The sequence below is a fragment of the Daphnia pulex genome, chromosome 7, assembly GCF_021134715.1.
Source record: "Daphnia pulex isolate KAP4 chromosome 7, ASM2113471v1".
In the NCBI taxonomy this organism is placed as follows: domain Eukaryota; kingdom Metazoa; phylum Arthropoda; class Branchiopoda; order Diplostraca; family Daphniidae; genus Daphnia; species Daphnia pulex.
In genome coordinates this window covers 10,278,780-10,306,115 of record NC_060023.1, presented here as the reverse complement: position 1 = coordinate 10,306,115, position 27,336 = coordinate 10,278,780, and the positions used below count along the sequence as shown (strand labels likewise).

General features: G+C 40.9%; 6 protein-coding genes across 19 annotated transcripts in view; 2 read left to right on the top strand and 4 right to left on the bottom strand.

The window, feature by feature from the left end:
* Positions 1-1,972, bottom strand: part of LOC124198715 (leucine-rich repeat-containing protein 15-like) — a 37,487-nt gene extending 35,515 nt beyond the window's left edge. Inside the window, exon 1 of the mRNA XM_046594727.1 lies at positions 1,876-1,972. The gene's annotated coding sequence lies outside the window, so the exon portion shown is untranslated. The remainder of the gene's footprint in view (positions 1-1,875) is intronic.
* Positions 1,973-4,964: 2,992 nt separating this feature from the next.
* LOC124198700 (transcription factor SPT20 homolog) lies at positions 4,965-9,678 on the bottom strand. 8 transcript variants are annotated; one of them, XM_046594710.1, is made up of 12 exons: positions 9,308-9,678; positions 8,904-9,233; positions 8,521-8,847; positions 8,154-8,440; positions 7,785-8,082; positions 7,570-7,713; positions 7,178-7,501; positions 6,793-7,108; positions 6,472-6,725; positions 6,213-6,395; positions 5,963-6,127; positions 4,965-5,888 (listed from the first exon to the last, which is right to left on the bottom strand). In XM_046594710.1, the coding sequence occupies exons 1-12, from the start codon at positions 9,416-9,418 to the stop codon at positions 5,802-5,804; spliced, it is 2,826 nt and encodes a 941-aa protein (XP_046450666.1). In that variant the 5' UTR covers positions 9,419-9,678; the 3' UTR covers positions 4,965-5,801. The 8 variants fall into 8 exon arrangements, with proteins under 8 accessions (XP_046450666.1, XP_046450659.1, XP_046450661.1 ...); XM_046594703.1 differs by having other exon boundaries at positions 5,960-6,127; positions 6,198-6,395; positions 8,154-8,443; positions 9,308-9,677; XM_046594705.1 differs by having other exon boundaries at positions 5,960-6,127; positions 6,198-6,395; positions 9,308-9,677.
* Positions 9,679-10,544: 866 nt separating this feature from the next.
* On the top strand, positions 10,545-23,262 carry LOC124198696 (MAP kinase-activating death domain protein-like). 5 transcript variants are annotated; one of them, XR_006876670.1, is made up of 28 exons: positions 10,545-10,747; positions 11,400-11,915; positions 11,993-12,125; positions 12,195-12,384; positions 12,449-12,606; positions 12,685-13,657; positions 13,721-13,931; positions 13,999-14,100; positions 14,183-14,433; positions 14,497-14,634; positions 14,702-14,896; positions 14,956-15,210; positions 15,272-15,587; positions 15,647-15,766; positions 15,830-15,972; positions 16,030-16,188; positions 16,258-16,473; positions 16,541-16,783; positions 16,844-16,990; positions 17,783-18,057; positions 18,120-18,336; positions 18,398-18,670; positions 18,733-18,912; positions 20,976-20,984; positions 22,178-22,250; positions 22,329-22,375; positions 22,509-22,659; positions 22,781-23,262. XR_006876670.1 is itself a non-coding variant. In XM_046594682.1 (27 exons), exons 2-27 carry the CDS (start codon positions 11,528-11,530, stop codon positions 22,865-22,867), a joined length of 5,475 nt encoding a protein of 1,824 aa, XP_046450638.1. In that variant the 5' UTR covers positions 10,545-10,747; positions 11,400-11,527; the 3' UTR covers positions 22,868-23,262. The 5 variants fall into 5 exon arrangements, 3 of the variants coding, with proteins under 3 accessions (XP_046450638.1, XP_046450636.1, XP_046450637.1); XR_006876671.1 differs by lacking the exon at positions 20,976-20,984; XM_046594682.1 differs by lacking the exon at positions 22,509-22,659 and having other exon boundaries at positions 13,721-13,907.
* Positions 23,250-24,599, bottom strand: LOC124198706 (mediator of RNA polymerase II transcription subunit 19-like). Of its 2 annotated transcripts, none has more exons than XM_046594718.1 (3): positions 24,056-24,599; positions 23,743-23,999; positions 23,250-23,677 (listed from the first exon to the last, which is right to left on the bottom strand). In XM_046594718.1, exons 1-3 carry the CDS (start codon positions 24,258-24,260, stop codon positions 23,333-23,335), a joined length of 807 nt encoding a protein of 268 aa, XP_046450674.1. In that variant the 5' UTR covers positions 24,261-24,599; the 3' UTR covers positions 23,250-23,332. The 2 variants fall into 2 exon arrangements, with proteins under 2 accessions (XP_046450674.1, XP_046450673.1); XM_046594717.1 differs by having other exon boundaries at positions 23,743-24,014; positions 24,056-24,477.
* Positions 24,526-25,903, top strand: LOC124198710 (required for excision 1-B domain-containing protein-like). The gene is made up of 5 exons (XM_046594723.1): positions 24,526-24,646; positions 24,946-25,094; positions 25,167-25,304; positions 25,371-25,569; positions 25,631-25,903. The coding sequence occupies exons 3-5, from the start codon at positions 25,219-25,221 to the stop codon at positions 25,805-25,807; spliced, it is 462 nt and encodes a 153-aa protein (XP_046450679.1). The 5' UTR covers positions 24,526-24,646; positions 24,946-25,094; positions 25,167-25,218; the 3' UTR covers positions 25,808-25,903.
* On the bottom strand, positions 25,790-27,281 carry LOC124198708 (GTP:AMP phosphotransferase AK3, mitochondrial-like). 2 transcript variants are annotated; one of them, XM_046594720.1, is made up of 6 exons: positions 27,109-27,281; positions 26,895-27,041; positions 26,673-26,825; positions 26,504-26,603; positions 26,180-26,437; positions 25,790-26,105 (listed from the first exon to the last, which is right to left on the bottom strand). In XM_046594720.1, the coding sequence occupies exons 2-6, from the start codon at positions 27,016-27,018 to the stop codon at positions 26,072-26,074; spliced, it is 669 nt and encodes a 222-aa protein (XP_046450676.1). In that variant the 5' UTR covers positions 27,019-27,041; positions 27,109-27,281; the 3' UTR covers positions 25,790-26,071. The 2 variants fall into 2 exon arrangements, with proteins under 2 accessions (XP_046450676.1, XP_046450678.1); XM_046594722.1 differs by having other exon boundaries at positions 26,895-27,037; positions 27,105-27,247.
* Positions 27,282-27,336: the final 55 nt, after the last annotated feature.

Here is a 27,336-nt window from a genome sequence, read left to right as displayed (position 1 = left end):
AAAACTTTCGTTTCCACCCCCTTTTTCGAGGAATCACGGCAAAGAAATGACTGTCGAGGATATCCAGCAGCATCGAATCAGACTGACCTTCGACCCGAATATAATATCAGATGCAATACACTACTTCCGTTCTGTCAATGCTGTTACCAATGCAAAAGGAGTTGTAATGAAATTCAAATCAAATGCTACTCTTCCATGAGAAAAGTCGAGCGAAAAGAAATAATCAGTTTAGAACGACGAAAGATTCCAACAACAAATATTCCAAGTCCAACTTGCTACATTCAGAGTTGATATATCCTTGGATGTTATACCAGATAGTCTATAAGACACGGGACATTGAACAAATTGCAGAAACTCGACTCAATTTATTATGAATGCTTCGCTATCGAAATGCACATGCAGTAACACAAAAATTCCTATTGCAATTTCAATCACCAAATTTTGAATTCTCCCATATAGATATCCAAATTGGTTTCCATCTTGTTACTGCATGCACAAATCAAAAAGCATTAGGTAACTACTGGCAACTGATGACAGGTGCAATTGAATTCCGCCAAGAAAATAAAAGTATCTTTCCAACAAATAAAATAGACTTCAGTTCACTTGGAAATGAATAGCTAAAAGGATACGAAGGCATCAATCTTTCGAGAACATTTTCTATCTTTAGACTATCGAAAAGCCGAAAGAACGGCGTGGGAAATTGAAACATAGGACCGTTTCAATCGACAAACATGGCGAAATTAGACATTTCCAGCTCATCACCCAAATGAGCCCCCTAGTTCACGGAGTTGGTTTCGTCATAATTACGTAGTTGAGTGTATTACAGACGCTTGCTAATGTTTCGATGGGATTTTTATCGAACCGACTCGCTCAAATTCGTTGGGAATAAAGGATGTTATGCAAATCATTCACCTCAGGGTTGATTCACTAATGGTAAAGGCACGTGCCGAACAAAAAGTATCAAAAGGTAACTTCAAGATTCTCAATATTTTAAAACCAGCCAAGATTGCCAGTTATACGGAAGCCACGGACAATTGCAGCAAGAGCAACCCTTCGTTAATAATGAATCGCGCAACAGGAAAAATCGTACTCACGATACAAAAGGACATCTTTTATGGGATTGGGCTGCGTACAAACATCGATCGATCAGCTCATTTCTTCTGATATCTACCTCGGCACAAGTGCAGCAACAGTATCTGCACGATTCCCTCTTATACAGGAATGCTACCCGCGGGATTCAATAGAAAGAAAAACGACAAAATAAAATAATTTATAAGAAAAAAAGAAAAAGAAAAGAAGCTTTCCCATCGAACACGTGAGAGATTTAGAGACCTGCGAGTATGTAGTGCGTACTCCCAATGACGTTGGAAATCACGAGCATGTGGGCGCCAGGCAAATATACGTTGAAACTCTCAAAATGTTTTTTTCCTTTTTCTTTTATTTCTTTTGTCAGATCACTTGGATTTAAAGCAAAAATCTGGTCTCGGGAGATCAAAACATATTGCTGCCAATGCGCGTGCAGCGAACGCTATTCAACATATTTGACAAGAAGGATTACATTTTCTTTTACAACTTTTTTACGTCTATAAATAGTTTAAATACACTAGACGGTAGACGGCTGATAAGAATTCGATGCTATATACGTAGTTCGAAAAAAGAAATTCTACAGGGAATTTCGCATTGGTCGACATTTGCTAGTTTTAATCAATTCAGCAGCTAAAGTTAAAAAGAGCTTAGGGCATCGGAGGGACCGTTTTTTCTCCTTTCAAATTATACCGGGAGACATTGTACATATTGCAACGGGGACTGTCTGATTGTACGTCTGGGTTGGTCGCTTCACGGACTTATTGATTAAATAAATGAATCAGGACTTACCGAAATGGATATCCAACATGGTCCAGATGTCGGATTCATTCCAGCAACTAACAGCAGTGATGCGATTGACACGTACAGCTTCTACACTATCAGTTTAAAAAACTGAATTGATGAACATGAGAAAAATCAAACTGTACACTTCTACAACTGTCCATCAATTGGATTTCATAATTGTAGGGTGTGCAATGAACAGAGGAAAAGGCCACACAAATGTTTAAAAAATGTAGGGAAAGAGTAGGAAAGGAAATTTTTTTAACGAACCCTAACTCTGCTACCTGGCAAAAGGTAATAAAAAACCACGCCCTCTTTTGTAAACCACCTTATTAGCCTATTAAATAAGAAGATATATCTTTGCTGCTAAGATATTATGCCAACCCATCCCCAGCACAGTCTATACTTTTACCTTGATCAATGTTTGAACTGCCAAAGGTCACGGTCATCAGGGACACTATATAGCTAACTTTGCTGATGATGATAAGTGATTGGGCTCTTGGCGACATGCTCAGGATCGTCAAGCGCCAAACAATGACAGTCTAAGTGCAATCTGGGTTCTCAGAACTCGTTTATTTCACTCGGAAACTGCATGCATGAATGTGTTTGCTTCTCTCCCGTCTTGGTCTAGTGCGACCCTTATTATTGAAACTACATGGCAAACTACTTGGCCATCCACCAAACAGACGCGCATAATAATTGCCGGGTAGACGGAACGGACAGTAAGAGGCTCTTAAACGGCGTCTCTATACTCGAAATCAATATCCCAACTCTGATGCATCATAAACGGGCGTGCACGTCCTATACGTGTCGACCAACACGTTGACGCGGTCCCGTGTTTTTGTTATGACCAGATCATCAATTACGTTAGACCCAAAGTATATAAACTAAACTTTTTCGACGTTTCTTTTTCTGGATCTTTCACTCTGCTGGCGGGATTAGAGGTCCGAGCGAGGATATAGGGTACAGAACACGGATATACACGCTGTGTATAGTTTGTGTGTTCTAGTGCTGCGTCTGTCTTAAGGAATTTCACGCCGTTTTGGCCAAGGACGCCGAATTCTTGGGAATGGATCAAATAAGAAACGTGCTTCTTCTTCTATTTCGGGATTTTTGTTTTCTCTTGAAAACTGCCAACACTTTAATTGACCGCGTCATTTTGAAAGGGCACGATTTTTGGCTGACTTGGACGCGTGTCGTTATACATAGCCGATTGGCTGCGGATGAATTTATATCGACAGACAGAAATGACGTAAATCGATTCCAGCAGTATAAAATAGGTTTGGCAGAAGAACTAAGCCGGAAATCCGATCAAGGCAACCACAAAGTCCACGTGCCACGCGACACGACTATATTTCATTATATAAGAACATCGTTGGGCTTTAACTTGGGTGATGTATATATATCTCCCTAGGTGACGGGAGTCACCGCTCTTATTTTCGCCAAAAAAAAAACCCGTTATTTATATCAATTCAATTTCGCCTTATCAAAAGAATGAAGCCAAGCAGCGGCTGTGACCTGCCGAGTTTTCTAGCACAACACCCGATATATCGCCTAAGATACGCCAACGGCGACAACCCTCGCCAATTTCATTACGCAGATTTATCATCCTATATAACAGTCAGGAAGAATGATTTAACTGTCCAAGTATTCCATGTAAAATGGCCCGGTCTTATCTATGGCTTACCAATACATTTTTTTATGGTCTACATGGAAAACGTGAAACAAAAAGGAGGTCAACTAACCTTGTACAAACACTGGAGAACCGGTAGAATCATATGATTGCCTGTTATTAGATGGTTACTGTCGTCGCTGGAATTTTGGCAATTTCCAAGTTCTATCAACAAAGATGGTGGTTGCAAATTCTCCAAAGAATGTCGGCCTCACCACGCAGCAAACTCTATTTATGGTATCGAGTTACTCGCTTAGAAATTCAAAACACATTTTACGCAGAGAACAAACAAAGACGCGGCGAAGAATTCGGCAGGCATTTCTCAATCTTCAAACAATCGAGTCAAATGCAGGCTTTGGTAGGCTTACCTATTTGGAAGGAAATGTTGGCTTGGCAACAGTGGAATTTTAGAAGGCAGAAACAACGTTAGAAAATATAACAAATCATTTTTGAAAATGCTTTTCCCCATATAGAGCCAACGATAAATTACTTCCAGGAAAATTAAAACTCGGCTTTATTGCATCTTGACAAAGATACTGTCAACTATTAACAGCCCGCAAGGCCTTCGCCAAGCAGATGCGCTCCGGCGTTGAAAGTAATAACAACAGATCACGTAATATGCGACCCGGCGTGTGTAATAAACAATAAAGGCCCGACTGTCTAGTTCTTTTTGGCTTTTTGCTTAAAATCTCAAATTAGTTTCATTAGCGGAGCATCTTACCCCGCTTTGTTTGAGTGCTAATACTTCTGGAAAGGAAAGTGGTACATTAATTATTAGCACGTAGGTGCATATGCAAGTGACCTTTGTTTCTAAACTGCTGCGAACTTGAGTCGATTTAAAACAACAATTTCAGTTGGCAAAGTTCAACGCAATCGTAGAAATAGGAGCGAATGTTTCCAGGGATCGTCTCCTACGCTCCCGACACAAAATAAAAGCCTCGATCGGATTGCGCTCTTTTGTTTTATTATTACTACTATTACTTGCTTCCCCTTTACCTTCTAGATTGTTTGCGCTTGATCCATCGTAAAATGGATTATTCGGCCGCCAGCTGCGTTTGAATCTGACCGTACAACAGCCATGTCTGTGATCTTAAACCTTTATCTTTGGGTTGCATCCAATCTAACCATGCACGTATATAGCGGCGCTCACCAGCTGTGCGAATTATTACCGTACACTGTGGCCTGGCTAGATTGTAGCCCAATTACGGGCGGTTGTTTGCTCCCTGCATCCACGCAATCACATGCCCCCAGAAACTAGCGGGCGATTCCCTATAAATATAATTTGACCTCCATCGGATTATTTACTTTATACTCGATATCCGTGCAGCAGACAGTCGCTCGTTACTACGGGGGGATCTCGTGAAATTCAACCTGCAATTTGGCCTCCTGATTATTATTTCAATGCACTTGGTTTTAGAAATACCTGTTGCTGTTTGTTGACGGTGTATTGGATAGAAAGTTGGATATGATTTTTCTTGTTTGGTTTCATTCTTTTCATTCAAGTTTTCTTTATTTGTAAGGCCCTAAGAAAAAAAAAACCACGGTTATGTACGCTTGCGTTTGTTTGTGTGTAACAATGTAAAAAGGGGGAGTAGTAAACACGGGGGGGGGGGGATGGCGTCAAATCAAACCCAAACGAAATTACAGAACACGGAAATACGGAAGGACAGCACAAGGAAAAAGAGAGAAAAGAAAATGTAACTGAGAAATGAGCGAAATTGTTTTGGAGAGAAATGAAGGGGGGAAATGATGAGGTACGGTTCATATAAATTTGTAACATCCGACTCAACAAGGTAATTGGTGGGGTTTCAACCACCACCTCTCACAGGTAATCTCTGTCTCCCTCTCCCTCCACATTTATCTGAATTTTTTTAAGTCTTTTTAATTCGTGACAAAACTGTTGGGTGCAAAGTAGAAACATTCTCGGATCGACACGCAGAGATAGAGAGAGAGAGGAAGACAAATGATGAGAGGTGATGAACAGAGAGAAAGGTCGGCTATTTTTTTCTCTTTCCATTTCCAGCTTTTACGATAAAAACAATGTACAAGGTTTGTTTCTGTTTTTTTTTTTTTGTTTTCATTTCAATATAAATAAGGAGCATTTTGTTTTAAGTGACGATTTTTTTTTTCTTTCCGGTAACGGCATGACCGGTTTTTTGTTTTTCAATTTTTCGAGGAAAAATGGTCAACTGTCAAGAAGAAGAAACAAAAAAACAAGAGAGAGAGAGGCGGAAGGCGAGAGCTGCCAAAGAAGGGCGCAGGGTTAGCTGTGGGGCGGTTTACTCTTCTGTTTGGCGGCCATTTTCTGCTGGACAGTCATTTGCATTTGGCGTTGCAGGGCCATTTGCAACTGCGCAAACAAGAAATTAAATATTTAGTTGCTGTGCTGCTTAGTCATTAAAAAGACAAAAATCAATTCACCACCTGCTGTTGGGCCAGTAACGACCCAGAACTTTGCCCACCAGAAGACAACTGAGCGACGCCAGCACCGGTCGTAACCGCAACCTTCAGCGGCTGAGCCTGGATCCCATCCTTGGTTGCAACGTTGCCCATTAACTGCACGCCTGTAGCCCCGCTAGCATTCGGAATCTAATAGCAAAAAGATCACGAAAATTATCGACTGAATTTCGGACCAGATAAGAGAGATTGGTGTTGTAACTGAGCGTGTGAGCACCTGCTGGAGGACGGAAAGTGGGATGCTAATGGGTTGGCCAGTACCACCAAGACTGCCTGCAGTTGTTAGTCTGACGTTGCCCATCGTGCCGGAGGTCGTAACGGTCGTACTACCTGCCGTACCAGAATTGGAACTGACAGCCAGCGAGAGTGAGAGTGGGACGGCTAATCCTGGAATTGATACCTGGAAAAAGAAGGGCAAGATTAAATGAAAACTTGAAACTATTTTTGCAAAGTACACACAATAAGTACACACACACCTGTATGCTTTGTAGTGTGGGGAGATTGGCGACAGCACCTTGTACACCCGTCAGGTTAATACTTTGCACATTAAGGTTGTTATTGCTCATGTTGAGGCCTGGCTTGATAGTGTGCATTTGATGATGATTATTATTTAAGGCATGGACAATCGGTTTACTGGGCGAGGACTGCTGTTGCAGCCGTTCAAGCAGCGAAGGTAAATTCTGGCTAGTGGTCACATTATTAGCACCCGGACTATCAGCCGAAGGCGTTCCTGAAAACCAACAAAAATCTAGTCAAATCTAGTCATATTTTGAGAATCCAAAAAAGTGCAGCAGTACCTGCTAACAATGCCGAAAGGGCAGGTACCGTCAGACTAAATCTCTGTGTACCCCCCGACCCATTCACTGCCACTGTTTCCGTAGTACGTTTGACTACTCCAGTCGTTGACGGATGGACAGCAGGTCGGATAGTACGGACAATCGTAGCACCGGCAGTCGTTTGACCAATGGCTTGGCTGTAGGAGGGTAAGACAGGTGCTGCAACGCCACTGACAACTGGTCGGACTACCTGCCCCATCAAAATGGTATTGCCACCGCTGCCGCCAGCCACACTAGCCGACCCATTGGCACCGGCATCAATAGCTACAAATTTGCCCTGTAATAAAACCAGAAATGATTTCAAATGTTTTTGTCAAAATGAAAATCTTAATTTAATCGTTTTTACCTTGCCAGGGGATATGTTGGGAGGTAATGTCGTCACTTTGGAGTTTGTCAAAAGTGCAGCTAGAGCAGTGGGACGCACGTTACTGTTCGGCCTGAGTTGTGGCTGCTGGGTTTGTTGAAGGCTAATGGATTGAGTGACCAACTGGACATTCTGTCCCGAACCGGCGGGCCCAGATGCCACTGTCATCGTCGTTGAAGGTCTCACAACGGCAGGCGTTCTGAGCAAACTCTGCTGCTGTTGTTGTTGCTGCTGCTGTTGCAACTGGTGGTGATGACCATTAGCCATAACAACGTTGGCGTTGAGACCAACCGCTGTGGCACTAGGCTATTTTTAAAAGCGCAAAGGTTACACAAATATCTATGTGGTTGAAATAAGAAAAACGTGATTTGTACCCTTATTGGCTGTGGCTGTTGCTGCTGATTTGAGGAAAGTAGGTTTGTAACTAATGAGGCGATGGCCGGTGAGACCTGGCCAGACTTGAGGCTCTCTAGTAAGGCCGTTTTGGTAATGGTACCCGATGTTTGATGGTTCTCCGTCTGATTATAGAAATTTTAGGCACAAAAAATAATTTAAAAACGAATCTCTCTTGATAAACTCGAATATATACCTTGATCGGAATTGGCTGCGTTGTATTTGTGGGTTGAGTCTCTGTTGCATCTTTATTAACGGGCAATTGTTGAGCGACTGAAGGTTGTTGTTGAAGCTGCTGTTGTATCAGTTGCTGCTGTTTCTCTTCCTTTTCTCTGAGTCGTTCCTTCTCCCGCATGCTATGAGTGTACATGACTCTGGGTGGATGGCCTTGAACTTGATGGGTGATTTTAACCGACTTACGGCCTTCTTCCGTAAAGATCTCCGTAAACTGTTGAATATAACGATTGACATGTATCCTTGAACCCAAAGTAAACCTGCGTTTGTACAAAATAAAATCATTAATAGTGGAAAAATTCGGTGTTGATCTGTCTAGCTGCGAAATTACATGCAAGATGCACCGCCTGTCAATTTCCCGTCGCGGAAATCCCGATCGACATAAAGCTGACCCAGAAATTCTTCGATGGCCGGTCGTTGAAGAATTGTTAGACGCACTAGGTACACTCGTCCGTTTACCCGGTCCGTCTCGTACAGGTACTCTTCGCACGGTATCATGGAACAATCCCCCGTCTCTTTGGGTCGTTCCAGAGGTTTAGCTAATCTCAAAACGTCAGAAACGTCAAGTTGGACGGACGAAGTTGATGACGATGGCAAACCGTTTCTGTCTTCTTGTGGCTGCTGAAGGAAAGGCGCCAAAAATTAGTAAGCAGAAGTGGTAGAAGGGCAAAACTTGAAATTGTATTGCTACTACATACCTGAAGTATTGGAGGTATTCCTCTTCCCAACAAAGATTTCTTTTTGAGAAAATCGTGTAGCTTAAAATCGTTGTTGGGACTTTGACTGGTTTCCGTTTGTTTCCGCTTTCTTCCTTCACTCCATCTTCTTCTAGTACGATGCAAAGCCGTGCTATGCAATTGTTTCGCTGTGCTGTCTCTGTTCATTGCCAACTCCCCTACAGAAGGATTTGGATTCAAGCACAGGGGTTCAGCCATGGCCATGCATAATATGCTTTCCAACTGGATCAATTCTTCTGATCCCCATCCTTGTTCATGACAGATTTGTTGAGCATCTGCCAATATAGTCTAATACAAGAAAACATTAAAATCAAATAAGTTTAAAAGGACGATAAATAACATACCTGTGGCGAAGGCTTGAGTAAAACATTCCAAGATTGTTTGGAACCACCTCGAAGGTCTTTCACTTCCACAAATACACAACCGTCATAGAAAACATCAGCTCCTGCTTCTTCCAGCAACTCGACAAGGACAGGAGGAAGTTGTTGGCTTTCTATACAATTGAGGAGCTCATCTTCTTCATATGGGATTCGTGCAGTTTCGTTCTCCAAGGTATTGTGTATCTTCAAGGCAAGAGTGTATCCTTCATTACCAGGGTACAATGTGATAACCACTTGATTGAGGGATTCTCCTTGTACAAATCGGTCCAACAAGTTGACAGAAAGTTTGACATCCTAAAAGTAAACCATAACATGAGTCTTGTTACCACCAGGGAATCACCAAAACAGTGAATCAGACAACTGAATACCTTGTATGCATTTTCGGGCCGCGCTTTTTCATTCTGCAGCCGCGAATACTTCTCCAGAACACTAGGAAAAGAGGACTTGTCATTCTTGAGCTTGGTGATGGAATTTTCCATGCTCAACGAATCCTCAACACATCCGAAATCCGGTTCCCCAAGCTCGACCACGGTCCTCGCAACAAAACACTGTACACTGCTTAATCACATTGAAAAACCAACGGACTTTTTGAAACCAAGGATGAAGTGGAATACACTTTCGACCAGAAACGTTATCTATTTATGGTTCTGTTTTTTTTTTCTCTTTCTTTTCATTAGAGAAACTCGGAAACCTGCATTTAGATGTACCTATGTTACTAGATGGAGTAAATAGTAGTCCAACTTCAGCGTTGCCGGATCGCCTGTCAAACAGCAGTCACGCACCACGCCGACAGCAAAAATAAAAATATGCCAACCGCCTTTTTCAGTGGGGATTACTACTTTCAAAAAAAGAACGAGCTTTTGAAGGTTTATTTAGAAATCTATTCATTCGCCTTTCTTTAATCAATTTGCATTCATCATTGTCCCTATAATCTGCCTTTTTAAATATAATACTCACACAATTGATGCATATAGGAAATAATTCAATTATCCTTCTATTTGAAACCCGTCATTTGAATAAATAACAGTGGACCATATCTATTTGATAAATTTTTAATTTCGTATCAAAATAAAAATCAAGAAAATTGATTCCGACAGCCTTCAAAATATGCATCGTTTATTTAGTTGATGGTTTTTTCGGTAGGTTCTATCGATCTCCCATTCGAGTCAGAATAGGATCCGATGCTACGCCGTCATATATAACGGACGAAGACTTTTGTTTTGTTCTTATCCGTTGACACAAATCTTCCTACAGACTACAGCCCTGCCCGCGACTACTCTGCCCTGATGTTAATAATACGCCGGTTCCAATTGACGTCATCAAATTCTGTAAAGACGCACGAAAAAGACCATCGAGAGCGGTGGACTTTGGGCTAAAATGTCAACTCTTACGTGTTTCCGAACTTGTTTCCCGTGAAAACTTTCTGAAATCTGTTAGACGGTACACAATCGTCGAATGAAACGACAAAGAGCTCTTAAACGCTCGTCCCTTTTTTGACGTTCAATCGAAAGTGTTGTTGGCTTTTATATAAAATCTGATTGTTATCGACTGCACTTTCTTTAACAATGCTTTCAGAGAGCTTGAGAAAAGTGGTGGCTGTGCACGGCGCCTGCGCAAAAAGCCCGTCCTGTTTGGTCCCCATAAAGAAAAGTAAACGACTGAGCAGGTTGCAGTCTTCAACGAGCCAGACGTGAATCGGATTCGACATTCGTCACAATTGTAGACACACAAATCTTGTCCCATTTAGCAAATCAAAATCTTGCCATCACTTGAAACATCTCACGGGAAATGGGAGCCATCAAACCAAGGTAAGTTTTACTCTTTCTGTCACACATTTTATTTGAGAATGATTGAACTATATTCACAATCATTGTTCGATAGTCGTATTGATTGGCCAATGTGAATTATCCCAACCAAAGTCACAAATTGCAGTCAGTTTTCAATCAGTAATTTTTCTGTGTAAGTGGTCGTATGCACGGCGATGACGCGTCCAGATAGAGCGAGCGAACCGATCAATAAACGAGCGCCAACATGGCCACCACCATTCCTCCCCTCATCATCAGCCGCCTGTGTGTGTGTCTGGGCCCACATTTGTTCCCTACACACACACACAGCATACATATCGTTATATAAAAAGTCGTTCACACACAAATGTTTTTCTGTTGTGTGTTACCCGCCCCTTTTCTACATAATTCAGCATCCGGTGAAGACTTTTCTTTTATCCGTCAAACGAGATTAACGTCTACTTCCCACTCGATTCACTCTGTTGGGAGAGATTAAGATATTGAATTAACCATACTATATACGTAGTGTGTATCGAGGGACTAAATACGACCTCATTAACATGTTGGCTGATGAGGGAATTTGTGGCCTATAAAACTTTTTGCGTATGTGTTATTTAGTCCCAAGTACTAACTTTGACTTTGTAATGGGCCCAAAACGGCGCTGGTGGGGAAACAGGTAATCGATAGTCGACGCCGAAGGAGCTGCGCCACTTGCGCGACTTTTTTGCAGCCTCCTGCAAATAAGTGAACAGAGGAAGGGTGAAAAGAAATATCAAGTAGAGCGGAAGAAGGATCGTGAGAGGAATGGCGTCATCGGGCGGAGGAAGTGGTGGTTGCGACGCCACCAAGAAATACTTTTGCCCGCGATTGATCGACTATTTGGCCATCGTTGGATCACGTCGCCCGGCTGGCTACTCGACTGGCTCCCGCAGTAAAGCTCCTCCTCCTTCTGGCCCTATTGGGTCAACAAATCCATTAAGTGGAACTGTTGTTCACGGGGGAGCTGGGCACGCCGTGACACCGGAGCTTTTACGTCGCTACCCGATCGATGATCATGCCGATTTCCCGCTACCGCTCGATATGGTTTATTTCTGCCAACCAGAAGGTTGTCTCTCATTGGGCAATCGACGGCCCGGAGACCATCGGCGTGATATTGATTCGTTCGTCTTCACTCTGACCGATAAGGATTCCGGTACGTACTATAATTAATGGAGTGTCACTGGCTTCTCTTTCAATCAATTCCCTTTCTAATAACCCAACAAAAAAAAGGGAAAACGAGATACGGCGTCTGCATCAACTTCTTCCGGCCAGTCGAACGGCTTCCGTCGAACGCATCCGTGTCATCAAGACGCGATTCGTGGAGGGATTCCATTCACCGAAGTTCCGACTCCGCCTTTTCTAGGTAATATTTTCCTTTAGTTACTATGGTACGAGAGAAAAAGATTAAAAACATGGCGTTGATCGGATAAAGCGATCAAAGGAGTACAATGGCGCCAAGCGATTCGGATCGTGACTGCTCCAGTGCACATCGCTATCATCCGGCTGATCCAGCTTCTGGTGTTAAATGGCCCTATCCTTCATCCGGAATGACGGGTGTTAATCAAGACTCGGAGAGCGGAGGATCTCAACCGCCTTCGCCTAGAGCCAGTCGTAGGAAACAGGTACAAAAAGAAAATTAATAAAAACCAACACAAGTTTTAACATAATACATTTTTTTTAAACCAGCGATCACGAAATCAATACTTGACTTCAATCTGCCTCCTATCTCACCACCCTTTCTTCACCCTGTTCCGCGAGTGCCTTGTCGTTCTCAAGAAACTTATCGACGCATGTCACGAAAACGCATCCCCCAAGCGACTAGGAGCTTCTCGGCTGACTTCAAGGTTCGTTATTACTTTTGTCTATAATTAAATTCACAATGTATTAAAAGGCCTGAATGCGAAAATGCAACTCATTATTAGGGATTCGGTGTGGGGATTGTTAACGGGCCAAACAACGGAGACGGCCTCGTCTATAGTTCTCCATGACGTTCGTGACATCGAGACGTGGATCCTTCGTCTACTCAGCGCTCCGGTGCCCATTCCGGGCAAAACTCGAGTCGAACTCGAGATTTTGCCACGTTCACTGCAACCTACGCCTTTGGTGTTCGCCCTGCCCGACCACACCCGTTTCCCCATGGTCGATTTCCCGTTGCATCTGCCATTAGAGTTGCTGGGCGTTGATACTTGTCTCAAGGTGCTCTCCCTTATCATGCTAGAGCACAAGGTAATCATGCAATCACGCGATTACAACGCTCTCTCCATGTCCGTGCTGGCCTTTGTTACCATGCTCTACCCGCTCGAGTACATGTTTCCCGTCATCCCGCTCCTGCCCACTTGCATGAGCTGCGCCGAGCAGCTCCTGTTAGCTCCTACGCCTTACATCATCGGCATTTCGGGATCGTTCTTCCAGCACAAGAAACATTTCAAATTGCCGGACGATGTTTGGCTCATCGATCTCGACTCGAATCGCATCAGCGTGCCGTCAAGGGCCGATGAAGTACCATCGTTACCTGAGCCGGAATGTAGCATACTACGCAATCACCTACGTCAGGCGTTGGCCAGCATGAGTGGAGAGGTGGTCCTTCCTAGGGTAGATCATCCCCAACAACAACAGCAACATCAGCAGCAGCGTGGAAGTCACGATTTCTCATCCGAGATGGGTCATGGACATTTCAGTCCATTCATTTATGGCAACGATGTCGATTCGGTCGATATTGCCACTAGAGTGGCCATGGTCCGTTTCTTCAACTCGCAGAATTTGCTGGCCAATTTCGCCGAACACACTAGGACACTTAGGCTGTATCCACGACCCGTTGTGGCTTTCCAGATCAACAGTTTTCTCAGGTCGAGACCCAGAGCTGGACCCTATCTCCACAAATTTGCTAGGACTCAGGTAAACACAAATTTGAGTAATTACTATTTAAATGTAAGTCTACATACTGACATTTCAAAACAGGCCGTTGAATTCCTGGCGGAGTGGAGTCTGTCGCCGACCAACGTGGCCTTTTTACGTGTCCAGACGGGCGTTTTCGATCCGGCCATTATCGGAGACAAACACAAATGGTTCAGCGATCAATACGAGCCACTGCAATTCGCCGTTTGGGACGAGGCCAGCTCAATGGACAGCGCTCTTCGCTCTCTAGGCAAACACGATCAAATTCAAACCGGTATTTACTGGACATTCAAATTTTAAAAGTTAACCATTGTCTTCTATTTAAATTTCAACTTAAACAGATGAGAGTGGCTCAGATTCAGAAGGCGGGGGTAGTTCCAGTTCGTCCTACTCTTCACTGAGCGATCTGGTATCCGAACAACGAACGCCGGATGCGTCACCTGGTTCGTAACTCGTTGAAAATAGAGAAAAGAAGGAAATAGAAACACAACCTTTTACGCAATAACCGGGTCATCATATTACCAGGTCCTGGACTTCAAGCGGTTCCGATGACGTTGTCTAGTGGACTTGATCTCAAATCGATTTACCGACCTCCATCAACCCTGCAACTCCCTGGTGGAGGATCCGGGCTAGAAATGAACGAATCAGCTTTCTCCCAACCAGAGTCAATGTCTTCATCTTCCTCACAAAGTTCCATCGGATCATCTCACGGCATTCAAACGGAATTGGCTGCCGAAAGTGACATCATCATCACTAAACCCCGCAACATTTCAGAGGTAAATGACATTTTCCTATTTTAAAAAAATTAGGTTAACTTTAATGTATTTAAATTAAAACAGGATAAAACCGATGACGTGTTTAACGCCTCTGATTCGGAGACTGTGGTGCCCAGCATCAGCCAGGATTCGCCTACCCAAAGGAACGTATCGATTGATAGTGCTCCGCCATTGGAAAATGAAGTTGTCCCTGCAAAAATAGTATGACCTAATTACAACCGAAATAACCAAATCATAACTTTACAACTCTCACTTCTCCCCAAACTAGGTAACTAGGCCGTCTAGCATAAGTGTGATGACTGATCGTTCGATGAGTACGGGATCCAGCGGCTCCAACAATTCGGCCCATCGACAGAGTAGTCAAACTTCGTTATTTGAACAGTTGGCGACTCAAGCCAAAGATTTAGTCCGGGAGAGCACTAGACAAAGCAGCCAGGAAAAACTATTGGCTCAAATGGACAAAGTATTATTCAGTTTTCTATTAAAATCAACAAATCTTGTATAACAATGCCTTTAATTTAGTTCCGGATCCAAGCCAAAGAGAAGATCTCAGATGCTGCTAGACAAACAAGCGAAGATGGTTTCTTCAATCCATCCACCTTGGAGCAGTTTACCGCTGGAGCTAGACGGGCTGCGGAGGAAGCTAGTCGAAGTGTTCAAGAAGCATCACGAACCCTAAAAGAAGCTTCGGAAGACATTACGGCCGTTAGTAAAAATACCATCGGAGATTTCACCAAGAGCGCTAAACACGCTGCTGCCAAAGGCGGATTGCTCAAGGTAATGAAGCGGAATTAATGTAGAATAATGAACAGGATATAATGAATGATTAATTACACAGGCACTGGGCAGTTCTCGGGAGTCGTCTAGCAGTCTTCCAGTCGGATTACGTTCATTGGGTTCGTTAGGTTCGCTGGGATCACGAAGTTCCGTCACGCTCGCCGAGCCTCCACTGGCCCAGCAGCAGCAGGAGATCCAGCAGCAACAGTCGCAATCAGTCATGAGCCACTCGAGTCACCAGGGAAAACTCGTTCGCAGTGATAGTGTCAGCAGTCAGCGGGATGGTTTATCGGGCGGACGTGATTTCCTTTCCAGCGTCAGTAGCGAACTGAATGGATTAGCAGCTCAAACGACGAGCATGTTCAGCGGATTGTTTGGTAATTGACCCTATTATCCCGAACTTTGTTTCTTTTTTTAACTAGTGAATCCATTCCAGGCTCAAAAGGTTCCAAAATGGGACAGCCAAATTCTCCACAGCCTTTCCGTCTACACCCGAATGCAGAATCTGCTCAACGAGCAAAAGAACGACAACCACCGTTCGGTCCATTCCCTAGAAGTATGAAAGCTATTTAAATCATATCGTAAAACATTTTTAAATAAAATTCTATTCTATTCTTAGCTAGTAGACGCGGTTTAGTAGAGAAATCATCTTTGATTCGACATACTTCTTCAGCCAAGACCAAACGACCTGACAATTCCCAGCCATCGCAGATTAGCGATCGATCAGCCAACGCTATCGATAGTCAGACACTTCTCAAAGATGTAAGTTAATACCTTTAAATCCTGTGAGAATAACTAAAGTAAAATTTCGGTACACAGGCGGTCAATCAAGTGATAGAGGGCGAAGGTGTCGGATGGCTAAAGTTGAATCGCATCCGCAAATTGATGGAAGATGAAAACTATCGAAACCTTGTGGTCAGTCGACTTAATAAGACGTTAGATCAAAAGATTGGTCCCGATGAACACATCGACGATGTGGTAAGAAACTCATTGGAGAAATCAAATCCTAGAAAATTATTAATTGAATTAAATTGTAACAAATCAAAGTGCGTTTCTCGGGCTGTGTGGAAAGGAATGTTGAAAATGTTGATAGCTGTCACTGCAGGGCTGGAACAAACTTACATCAATCACGGCTCAGGTGGAATGGCTTCATCTTTCCAGCTGCTGGAAATCGCTCACACCCATTACTGGACGAAAGATATCAGTGATGGCAAGTTTTCGGATTTTGCATCGACTAGCCTCAGCACAGCTCAGCCTTCACTGGTAATTAATATTTGAAATTAGTCTAATGGCATACAGTTATCAAGATGGATTTTTTCCAATAATTTAGCGCGGGAGTCCGATGGGCAGTCGGGAGAATTTACCTTCACCTCACAGTCCACGTACGAGTGTTTTGGCAACCGAATCGGACAGAAGTTACAGCAATTCGCCGGAATTGGCTGGAACGCCAGTTCCATCTCGAATGTCACGAAGCGATGCTTCTAGTCCTGAACCGGGTAATCCCGACATTCTTCGAGAGTTATTGGAACGCAAACGCAATCTCATGATGTTATCTCTACAAGGAGAATCCCAAGTAACATTAATTAAAATTTTGAAAATGAATTGAACTAACACAACACTCGGAAACATATAGGCTAGCGTGATAAGTGGTGACGGTCAAGGATCGTGCAGTGCTTCAGAAGCTGGCAGCATTATTACGAATCCAGCTTTCTATCGTCAGAAACTATCACATCAATCCTTTCGGAGCACCATGTCGGATGGAGAACCGGATCAGCAACAGGTAATCTTACTTGGGTTAAAGTGGGTAGCCTATTCTTTCTATTCTTTCACTATTACAACATCATTCAATCCTACAATAAAACCTGCAAATAGAATAGGATAGAAATGATAAACTTACTCAAAATTTCCTCCAAATATCCGAATAGTCCATCAACACAGTTGTGAATAAAAGAGCGCGAAAATGAACGATCTGTTCCATTCCACGAAAAAACAGACAATGAGGTTTCACGACCCGAAATCAACCTGAGCTGTGTTGCAATTTCAAAAATGATTAACAATAATTTTTTTTCGAAGATGAATACCAACCCCAAATATTTTTAATAAAATTCTTTAATCTACTAAACATAATTGCAAGATTTTGATTTAATTATAAATACTTAAAAATTAAATTCAATGTTGTCTTTGAAAACGTGGGTGGGTGAAAAAGTGGAATGTGGAAACTGAGTGGATGAATAAAGTTCGAAAATTAAAATGGTAGGGTGGGAATTGGGAAGTGGCAACTGCGAATCACAAACAAAGTATTTACAATTGAATCATAACCTTGAAATTATGTTAAGTAGATTAAAGCATTTTATTAGAAAATACCTGTGTTGTTAATCCTTTAAAAAAATGTATTCCATCATTGCTGGAATTGCAACAAAGCTGATTGAGACTTGTCAAATATTGTCTCTCAGTAATTTGTATTCATCATTGTGTATTTTCGCTGTTTGTGTACAGTAATTGACTAATTGGGTAGTTAAATTACTCTTTTACCCAAATTTAATTTCAAAACTTGTTATCTTTCTCAATTCAGGTTGTCCGGGGCTTCGTTCGGCAGAATGCAGCCGGATGGTCATCAAAGTCTTCGATAACGACCGGTTTTCGCTATCACGCTGGTAACATGGTCACCACGGCTGGAACTCCTAGTCCTGAATCTGTGAGGATGTACATTTTCGAGGGTCTTCTCGGGAAGGACAGATCCAGTCTGTGGGATCAAAGTCAATTTTGGGAGGATGCTTTCCTTGATGCAGTCTCGCAAGAAAGAGATCTAGTGGGCATGGATCAAGGACCCGGAGAAATGATGGAAAGGTATTTTCTATTCAGATGTAAATCAGCCTAGTTCGTTTTGATTCAAAACTGTTATGAAATAGGTACAAGTCACTGAGTGAAACGGAAAGAAAAAGACTGGAACACGAAGAGGATAGACTGCTTTCAACATTGCTGTACAATTTAGTGGCTTTCATGGTCATGGTCGACGTGGACAAAACGGAATTGAAACGCAAAGTCCGTCGATTGCTAGGCAAATCTCACATAGGATTGGCTTACAGCCACGAAGTTCACCAGCTTTTAGATCAAGTCGAACATTTGGTAAGATTTAAATGAATCTAAATTGAAAAGAACCGTGAATTCAATCGATATCCTATTTTAGAGAGGCAACGATATTGATTTGAAGCCATTCGCTTCACGTCAAATGCACAGGCACAGTTTTACCGTTCAAGTGGGGACTGATGCATCCGGTGATTTGCGATTCCTGGAAGTTCGTGACGACGGCCTGATCCTGCGTGCTGTTAGCGGTGCCATCATGGAGCGCTGGTGGTTTGAACGCATCGTCAACATGACCTACAGTCCCAAAACTAAAATCCTCTGCCTTTGGCGACGAAATGGCGGCCAAACGCAACTTCACAAATACTACACCAAAAAGGTATTTAATTAATTCAATCATGTCCTGTTTTCCCCCTGAATTCTAATCTTTTTATTTCACAGTGCAAGGCCTTGTATTACTGCATCAAAGAAGCGATGGAAAGAGCTGCAGCTCGAGGTGCTGGGGCACTGCCCGGCATGGAACTCGGAGGTGAATTTCCCATCCAGGATTTGCGGACGGGTGAAGGTGGTCTCCTTCAGGTGTGCATCGAAGGTGTCGGTCTACTCTTCGCCAACAGTAAAGTAAGTGTGACGCAATTCAATTCAAATCCAAGTCTTTTCTCTCTTTTATTTTTTTCTTTTTTGGAATTTCTCGAAACATTTTGTGTTTTTTGCTGAACATTTCGAATCGCGTCTTGAAATCTTCTGTAAGATTGCCAGAAATTACTAATGCCAGCTCAGCTGTGAGACATTTTTTTTTTTCATTCTTTCTCGTCTGTTGTTTTGTGTCGATGAGGGATTGGCCGCAAAGAGTCTGAAAAGCATGACGCAATAGATCTCGCTATGAAGCCGATTGAAGCCAATGCCTCGCTCGACCGTCGTCATTATTTTATTGCTGCTGTGCTGTTATTATCAACAAACTTAGACAATAAGGACCCTCTCAAAATTGACTGACGATTTTATATAGTAAACAAAAATTGTAGACAAATCGCAAGGATGATTTAATAATCGCCGTTCTTGCCGAGATCGAAACAACATGTTCCCGAGGTCCTATCAATATTTTTCCTACGGGGCAATACGCATCAATGAATTCATTTCATTTTTCTCGTATCGTATTATTAGTAGTCATTTCCCCAGATTTTTATTTGATTGAGTTGGACATTAGATTTTATTAAGTAATTGCGCGAGTCCCTCATAATGTTAGCCCAAACAGATATCGTTCTCTTTTTTTCTCGTCTTTAACTTTGGTTTTTCGCCAAAGAATTATTAATCATCATTTATTGTTTCAATCATAAAGAGTTGCATGTCGAACAATTTGATTTCATACTTGGGAAAAATATTTTTAACGTTTTTTACCTTTTTCAATTCTACTTCTCTGGTTCATCTCGTATACTATCTATATACTCTTTTATGGATATTAAATAGTCTATCCTACTATACAAATTACATCTCGCTGCGTTTCTTATTCTTCTTTTTTATTTTTGGTTGATTTTGACGACAAAAAGTTCGAAAAACCTTATTTTTCAGAAACATTTCAGCAAGTAAATAATCACTGATGTTTTGCTCGTAGCCGTTCGTTATCAATATTCCTCCATCTCTCTCTTTCTATCTTTCTCTTTCTCTCTCTCTCTCTCTGTCTCGTCTTCCATCTTGCAACACATTTCTCTATCTCTTTAAATGGCAAGATGATGACATTTATTATTAGTTTGCTCTCAAACTCAACTTGAATGTTGAGTCTTTTATATTTGGCTCTTCTTACATATTTCAAACCCATCTGTTTTCTCTTCGTATTCGAAACATCTCTAATTATCTCGTCGGAAACGTGACGAATAATTCAGAGATAAATTTACGTAAGCTATTTTATCTATCCTGTCACGTGCAACGCGAGGACGACGTTCCTATACAAGAAGAATTTTTATTTTAAAGAAAGAAAAAGAGCCATCAACTTGGTTTTTGTGTTTTGTTCCTCTCCTCTCTGATTTCGGCTCCTTTTGATGATGAGAAAACCGGGATTGAATCGATGATTTCGGAAGTGATCACGTAATCTTCTGGCATCTCGAAACCGAGCGCTTATCTGTTCTGTTTGGTTGGTTAATTTGTACCGTATTATAGCTGACTTATCTACTACTGGTATTGACATTTTTTACATTAAAAAAATATCCCAACTTAACGGCAGGAAGCGCTTTGTTGACCTGCGGTTTCGGTGGTACGAACGTCAAAAGCTGATACATATATTTCGTCCTAGAAAAATATTTGAAAACAAAATTTACTTTTTTTTTTAAACATTTGTTTCTCAATAATTTTGAGATGGTCCTCGGATTTGTTTATGATGATAATAGTCCATTTTGACTAAATAGGCTATCTAAATTATAGTTAGGGGAGAGACAATCTATAAAAGACGCTTTTGAAATATTAAACAAAGAAAAGAACAAAGAAATCAAAACATAAAACAAACAACAAATACTTTTCAGTTGCTCATTTGTTGTCGTCGAGTCTTGAGTTATTCAACCGCGTATGATTTTCTCTCTATCTCTCTCTCATTTCTTTTTTTTTTTAATTCTCTCGTTTCTATCTGCTCGGCCATTTATAAATATATGTAAAACTATATTTTAATGGCGGCGCGCGCACTACTTCCTCGATTGCAGGATTTTGAGGTATATTATACATCATCCATCATCCAACTGATCCTGATTGTTTGTTGTTGAACTTTTTGTATGATTTTACTATCTAGCTATCTCTCTATCACTTATTACTATTTCTCCCACATTATTTGTATCGGAATTTTTTCATTTTTTCCCCCTTCTTTATTACCACAATTATTTCCGACTTCTTTTTCTCTTATCATTTGATTTAAAAGAAAAAGAAAAAACAACTTCAAAGCAAACAAACAAAAAAATCATTTTCTCCCGTTCTCTTTCCTGTTTTCGTTTGTGGTCTGTCAAGTTTCTTTGACGATGTTTCTTTATTTTTATTTATTTACAATCATCTCCGACACACACACACACACGGTTCTCAGAATGCCAAGTCTCAAATTTAAAAAAAAAAGTTGTTGATACACACATCACACATTTCAACGTCATTACAAAAACACGTACAATTATATTATATATATCCTAGTTTTGGTTGTAGCGTTGAACGTTTCAGTTTTTGGCGTTGCACTCCATCTGACCCCCGTTGACAAAGTGGCTATAATCTATTCCCTCCCCACCAAAAAAAAGAGACTCTACTATTTTGACATGATTCTTCGAATCATTTCCTATTACAACAACCCAAATGTCAGTCTGTTGAAGTCTCTTTTTGATTGTCCGAACAATCTACCTGACACCAGACTATTTCTTTCTTTTTTCAAATAAAAATCCACATCGGTACAGGAGCTTCGTCCCAAACGCTGCTGTGCTTCATTTATTTATTATTTTTATTAAAGCAATCGTCGTATTTTTGTACCCTATAATGTTTCATTTTCACTCTATATTTATTCTTCATTTTGCCTTGCCAATTCTTCAACTTCCCATGTCTCTCTCATCTCTCTCTCTCTCTCTCTCTCGATTGCACGGCGTTTGTTTGCGTGTTTTTGTTTTCGGTTTGGTTATTCCTTCATTGCATGGCGAGCATGTCACTTTGTTCCATTTTCGGTTAATCGAATGCTGTCGTCGAAATTTACCGTAGAACTATCTTAGACAAAAAAAAAAACACAACAAAAACAAACTGTCCCTTTTTTCTATTGATTGATTAAATTCAATTCTTCTCCTTGGCTGTGATGTCTAATGGCTTTGCTTCAAAATGATAATTCTTTTTGAATATTCCTTTTTCTTTTTCTATTTGCCGCCAATTCATCATCACCGTGCAGTTTTTCGTCCGGCTGGATTACATCCGCAAATGTTTCACCCAAAAAGGCGGAATCTTCGTTCTGGAAGAATACAGTAACTAATCAGAAAAATACATCATTTGATAGATTACTACAATTTTTCATTGCTAACATTCCGATTCTTTTCCACCAGATCCAAAAACGAGACAAATACTTCAGCGCCGATATCAGTCAGCTATGGTAATTGTCAATTCACTTCCGCTTTCTTTGCATGCCTTATTATTTCATTAATTGAAAAATGTTTATTCCTTTTTTTCATTTATTTTTCTGTTTGCCTGATTTTTAACCTTTATACCTGCACGCTACCGTTTAGGCCAACGAGATAGCATTAGCAATCCATCGTGTCTTTTCTGTCCGCGTGTCTATGGCCATTCAACAGTCTTGTTGAGTGGATTAAACTTTCAGTTTGATAAAGACGGTCTGCAATCCACTTATTCTGTTTCTTTGTTGTGATCCGGTCAAAGGCAAGTTTCGTTTTGCTATTTGACCTGCTTTTTATTTATTTATTTTTCTTTTGCTGTGTCTTCTGTTGAATCATTTGTTATTATATTAATCAACCTTTTTTTGTTCTTTTAAACAAAACAGGCGGATCAGATTTGTTACGCTGTTCTCTGCGTGTTTTCTTACGTGGCCGCCGGAAGCGAACAGCGTAAAAAGGTTGAGCCGACTTGAAAGCTCATCATCAATCGACCAAGCAACACACACCGGACATCACTTGATTCGCTTGTTACTTTTAGTTGTTGTACTTAAATGATTACTCGTTCGTTTTGTCGTACGAGTCGTCGCAATAATAATTATCTAGTCATGGTACGGTTCATCAAGAAATTTGAACCAACAGCAGTTGACAAATTTGCGTTCGAACATTCACTGTTAGTATTTGTAATTAATGAATATAAAGTTGTTTTACCCTATTGATCATATCATTTGAGCGATTGTGACTTGCGTGTAGCTATCGTGACGTGCTTATCATTGTTTTCGGGCAAGCCAACGCTATAGCTTTCAAACTCCGATTTAGAAGAAAATATTTGAAAGAATGAATAATAATAAACCAAAATTCACTCATTGAATGGAATTTTATTTATACTCTCGAAAGAAGCAGAAAAAATTCGAAATAAATCGACGTGACAAGAAGGTTTCTCAAAGTAAGGGCATCATTCCAGGTGGGTTACTGTTTGAATTTGTAGTACCGATTGAGGCTGATGCTCCTGGGTGTTCTGGACTGTGCTTCTGTTTCTTTTTCTTCTTCTCCTTCTTCTTCTTCTTGCGATCTTTCTCATCTTCGTGTCGCTTTTGTTTCTTATGCTTTTTTTCGTAGGATTCACCGCCCGAACCGGCTCCTCCCTCTCCTACTACTCCAATGCCCGGTCCAGCGATTCCAGCTCCAGTTTCTTGAATTGAGATCTCGCTACTCTTTTTGTGTTTCTTGTGTTTCTGTTTTTTCTTCAGTGGGGCCAGGGAAGAGGTTTGATACTGCTCAGGCAACTATGAAATAAAGATGTGAAAATTAAAATAACAATTATGTGATTTGCTGTCTAAAAGTCTCTTACTGGTCCTGGATGAAGACGGAATCCTGCAAGTTGAGAGGAATTCAAGAATACCAACTCCTTGCCACCGATTGGAGGTTTTTCAATGATGGATCTTAAGGATGAATTGTCTGTGTTACCAGGAGTATCAATCATGCCGGGTAATCCAGGTAAGAATGAAGATAGCGAATCTTTGAACTTTTTGCCACTGAATTTGTTGTATGAATGTTCCAAATTGTAGTGAGCCATTAAATTTGTTGCTCCGGTTAGGTCAGTATCTCCTGCGATAGATTTACCTTGAGTGAAAGAATGATACAGTCACGTAAAATATGTATACCTGGCAGTTCCTTGTGAAGATAAAATGGTCCGGTATGAACAATTGTTGGGGTCTTTCCAAGTGATATGGTGGTTTTCAGTGTTCCAGTGGAATCTTGTTGCCTGGGAACAACTGGGCTTCGATTTCCTCTTGGAGAAGATCTTGGAGAATTCGGCTCAAATCTCCGAAGAGAATCGGCCACTTGGATGGTGAATGATTCCGACATTTTTTGTCAAAAACTTTTACCCTTTTTACTCGTTAGTATGAGGTCATCGCTTGTAAAATCTCCGTATCCGACTAGACTGACCTTGGTCGAATCCGATATATCGTAGTAATTATAGATATTAATAAATTATTCAGGCAAATGTTGGATGCCAAAAATGACAATTGACAGAGTAAACACAGCAGCGAAAAAGCATAACGAAACACCAGCGCCACCTGTACCCAAAAGATATAACTAGATGCTCCTCTATGCAAATATTTTTGCCCGAGGACTTGAATTGGCCAAGTTGGCGAGAGCACGCTTTCAAAAGTCAAAAAGTCACACGAGGTTTAGACTCAGTGGCAGTTGCTAGGGTAGATAGTTTTGTGTCCGCCTCGTGTGATTTAATGGTGAGTTTAATCACAATTTTTTTCAATTTCCGTCTGGTAATAGTATCAAACTGTTGATGTATATTTTATTATTCATGTTATCAAAAAATATCTATCTAGCCAGAGGTCGAATTCAACTTTCGAATTCGAGTTCGGCGTCCTTCAATAGTCTCAAGAAAAGTCAGAAAACTGGCTGAAGGCAGAGGCTGTTTTTTAAAAAATCCTTATCTCATACTCCCTAGTGTATTGTAGAGGGTTTTTTAAAGGCCAGACTCAGCTTTTCCAACCCAGTAACCCAGCCCTTTTTTTGTCTGTCTCAGAATTGACCCTAGGGGCGTTGATGAAAGGACCGGGTCGTCACCCTTAAAATATAGTCGTCCTCTTTATTCTGGAACCACAAGTCGTGATGTTACGAGGATAGAAAACCTACCTTCGCAACCGTGATAATAAGAACTCTGTTTCTCCAAAGGTAATTATTTGTATAACCTAGGCTTATTTCCTTTTAAATATACAATACAATTCGTATCTTTTCTTTACCTAGATCGTTCATTCCGTTTTGTTCGTTACACGTTAGTAAAATTATAATTCTCAACATGGATGGAGTCACAGCTTATGGCCTTTTGAGGAAATTCCAGCAATTGCAAGAGGAAAGGGTCCACACCTACAAGATTTTTCATGAGTGAGTTACAATGTTATTTAAAAAATTTCACATGAGGTAATTTTTGCATGTATTGTTTCTTTCCAGAGGGCATAAGATTTATCTGAGCACTGGACCAAATTATGACTTTATCCAGTTTCGTACACTTGTTCAAGACATAACTCAAGACTTTAAGCGAATCTCAGAAGAAATAATTAAAATTGAGTGCCAATTGAGAAACATGCAGCCTGAACTGACATTGCATGTTATCAAAGTGCAGGATTATGAGAAAAGGCAGCTGGAACTGGTAAAAAATTATTAAAGATTAAGATTTAAAGATTTATTAAACTTGTTGATTTTCTGTTTAGATGGCTCGATTGCAATTGGCTAAACAAGAGTTGCAAGACATGCAACATATTGAGGATGCTGAAAATGACATTCTCATGCGTGAAGTGCATCACTTGAAGAAAGAATTGGCTGTGGTTCAAGACAAGATCAATCAAAACATGGAAGCTGTTTGTTACCAATTGGCTGATCTGATGTAATTTTTATTTTCATCACTGAAGATTATTCTCTTCCCATATTTGCATTAACCTGTTGACAATCTAAAGAAATACAGCATCATAATGCTTCTAACTAAATGTTGCATTCTTAGTTTTCTATTTAACATATTTAAATTCTTGGCAAGTTAAGTTTCAAAACTAATAAGAGGAATGTTAAAATGCAAAGTTCTCTAAACCTCATTCCACATATTCTTCTGATGAGTATCACCAAGTAATGCAGGAAGATCATAAGGCAGCATGCAGCATTCAATTAGATTTAGGAATGCTTTCTGACAGAAATCTGCAATACAAAAGACATCTTTTAAACAGTATTCTTTAACAATGTAAAAATATTTCTAAGCCTATAAGACATACCCATGCACTTTAGGCCAAATTTCATTTGTAAATCTCCCCTTAAATAACTTTAAGATACCATGACCATCATAGAATTCCAAGATGGGTTTAATGTTGGCTTCATATGTTTGCAATCTTTGTCTGACAGCTTCAGGCTTGTCATCATCCCTTTGAATTAGTTTTTCACCAGTTACATCATCAATACCAGGGACTTTAGGTGGATTGAATTCTGTATTGTAAACTCTTCCACTAGCTATGTGAGTCCATCGTCCAGCAACCCTAAATGATAACATTGATAAAGGTTAAAATCTTATGAAACTTAGAAGAAAAAAAATGCACTATTACCTTTGAACAATTTCCTCCTCAGGTACATCAAGACTTATTACAACATCAACATGCTCTTTCTGATTCAGTGTTTCAGCCTGTTTTAAAGTTCTTGGAAATCCTTCAAGTCAGAAAAAAGCTGAACAATATGCATTAAAGATTAAACTAGTGAATGTGGTAAACTATTTACCATCAAGAAGCCAACTATGCTGTTTCAAGAGTGCAAGCTCATTAATGATTAATGCAGACATAACATCATCTGGGACTAGAGAACCTTTGTCCATAAAGGTTTTGGCCATCAATCCAACTTCAGTTTTAGCACCAATTTGTGAACGTAACAAGTCTAAGTGTTTAAATGATGTTTTTTTTTACATGAAAGGGTGAACAGGAAATGATTATCAGATAATCTGACCTCCGCCAGACAAGTGTTTCAACTTGAAATCACGAACGATCCGTGAAGATATCGTTCCTTTTCCGGATGCTGGAGCACCAAGAATAATCGCTCGGAAAATGGGGCTTGACCGTAGAGCAGACATGAGAATTGTATGATTTAAGCTACCTAAATATTCAGCCAGATATAATCGTAAGAACTTGAGCTCGTAGTTTCCGAAAAAAAAAGCACTTACCGATACGTGAAGGCCACTTCAAACCGGAGCTCCCGTTGCGCTGACACCAATAACAAAACAGCAGTAGAATGTTTTGCTTTAACGTAAGCGGTAGGCCTAAATTTCATGGTTAGATTTTGTTTTTTGTCATTTCCTTAGGCTGCCTACTGTCGGCACCTAGCGGCAAATGGTGGATTGGCTAAGAAAATGAGAATTTTTCAGGGAAATTGGAGACATGACGCATTTTGT

What these genes read in the sequence shown, in the direction of transcription:
- LOC124198710 (XM_046594723.1), top strand. Translation starts at nt 25,219, where the DNA reads ATGGATGGAGTCACAGCTTATGGCCTTTTGAGGAAATTCCAGCAATTG. An exon ending in ACCTACAAGATTTTTCATGA is followed by an intron (nt 25,305 to 25,370) that starts GTGAGTTACAAT and finishes GTTTCTTTCCAG; the next exon opens with AGGGCATAAGATTTATCTGA. An exon ending in AGAAAAGGCAGCTGGAACTG is followed by an intron (nt 25,570 to 25,630) that starts GTAAAAAATTAT and finishes TTTTCTGTTTAG; the next exon opens with ATGGCTCGATTGCAATTGGC.
- LOC124198696 (XM_046594680.1), top strand. Translation starts at nt 11,528, where the DNA reads ATGGCGTCATCGGGCGGAGGAAGTGGTGGTTGCGACGCCACCAAGAAA. An exon ending in GTTCGGTCCATTCCCTAGAA is followed by an intron (nt 15,767 to 15,829) that starts GTATGAAAGCTA and finishes TTCTATTCTTAG; the next exon opens with CTAGTAGACGCGGTTTAGTA. An exon ending in GCACAGCTCAGCCTTCACTG is followed by an intron (nt 16,474 to 16,540) that starts GTAATTAATATT and finishes CCAATAATTTAG; the next exon opens with CGCGGGAGTCCGATGGGCAG.
- LOC124198700 (XM_046594703.1), bottom strand. Translation starts at nt 9,418, where the DNA reads ATGGAAAATTCCATCACCAAGCTCAAGAATGACAAGTCCTCTTTTCCT. An exon ending in ACAGGCGGTGCATCTTGCAT is followed by an intron (nt 8,083 to 8,153) that starts GTAATTTCGCAG and finishes GTACAAACGCAG; the next exon opens with GTTTACTTTGGGTTCAAGGA. An exon ending in AACAGCCACAGCCAATAAGG is followed by an intron (nt 7,502 to 7,569) that starts GTACAAATCACG and finishes TTTTAAAAATAG; the next exon opens with CCTAGTGCCACAGCGGTTGG.
- LOC124198706 (XM_046594717.1), bottom strand. Translation starts at nt 24,260, where the DNA reads ATGTCGGAATCATTCACCATCCAAGTGGCCGATTCTCTTCGGAGATTT. An exon ending in TCTTCACAAGGAACTGCCAG is followed by an intron (nt 24,015 to 24,055) that starts GTATACATATTT and finishes CTTTCACTCAAG; the next exon opens with GTAAATCTATCGCAGGAGAT. An exon ending in TCCGTCTTCATCCAGGACCA is followed by an intron (nt 23,678 to 23,742) that starts GTAAGAGACTTT and finishes TTTATTTCATAG; the next exon opens with TTGCCTGAGCAGTATCAAAC.
- LOC124198708 (XM_046594720.1), bottom strand. Translation starts at nt 27,018, where the DNA reads ATGTCTGCTCTACGGTCAAGCCCCATTTTCCGAGCGATTATTCTTGGT. An exon ending in GAAACACTTGTCTGGCGGAG is followed by an intron (nt 26,826 to 26,894) that starts GTCAGATTATCT and finishes TTAAACACTTAG; the next exon opens with ACTTGTTACGTTCACAAATT. An exon ending in ATTTGGCCTAAAGTGCATGG is followed by an intron (nt 26,106 to 26,179) that starts GTATGTCTTATA and finishes TTTGTATTGCAG; the next exon opens with ATTTCTGTCAGAAAGCATTC.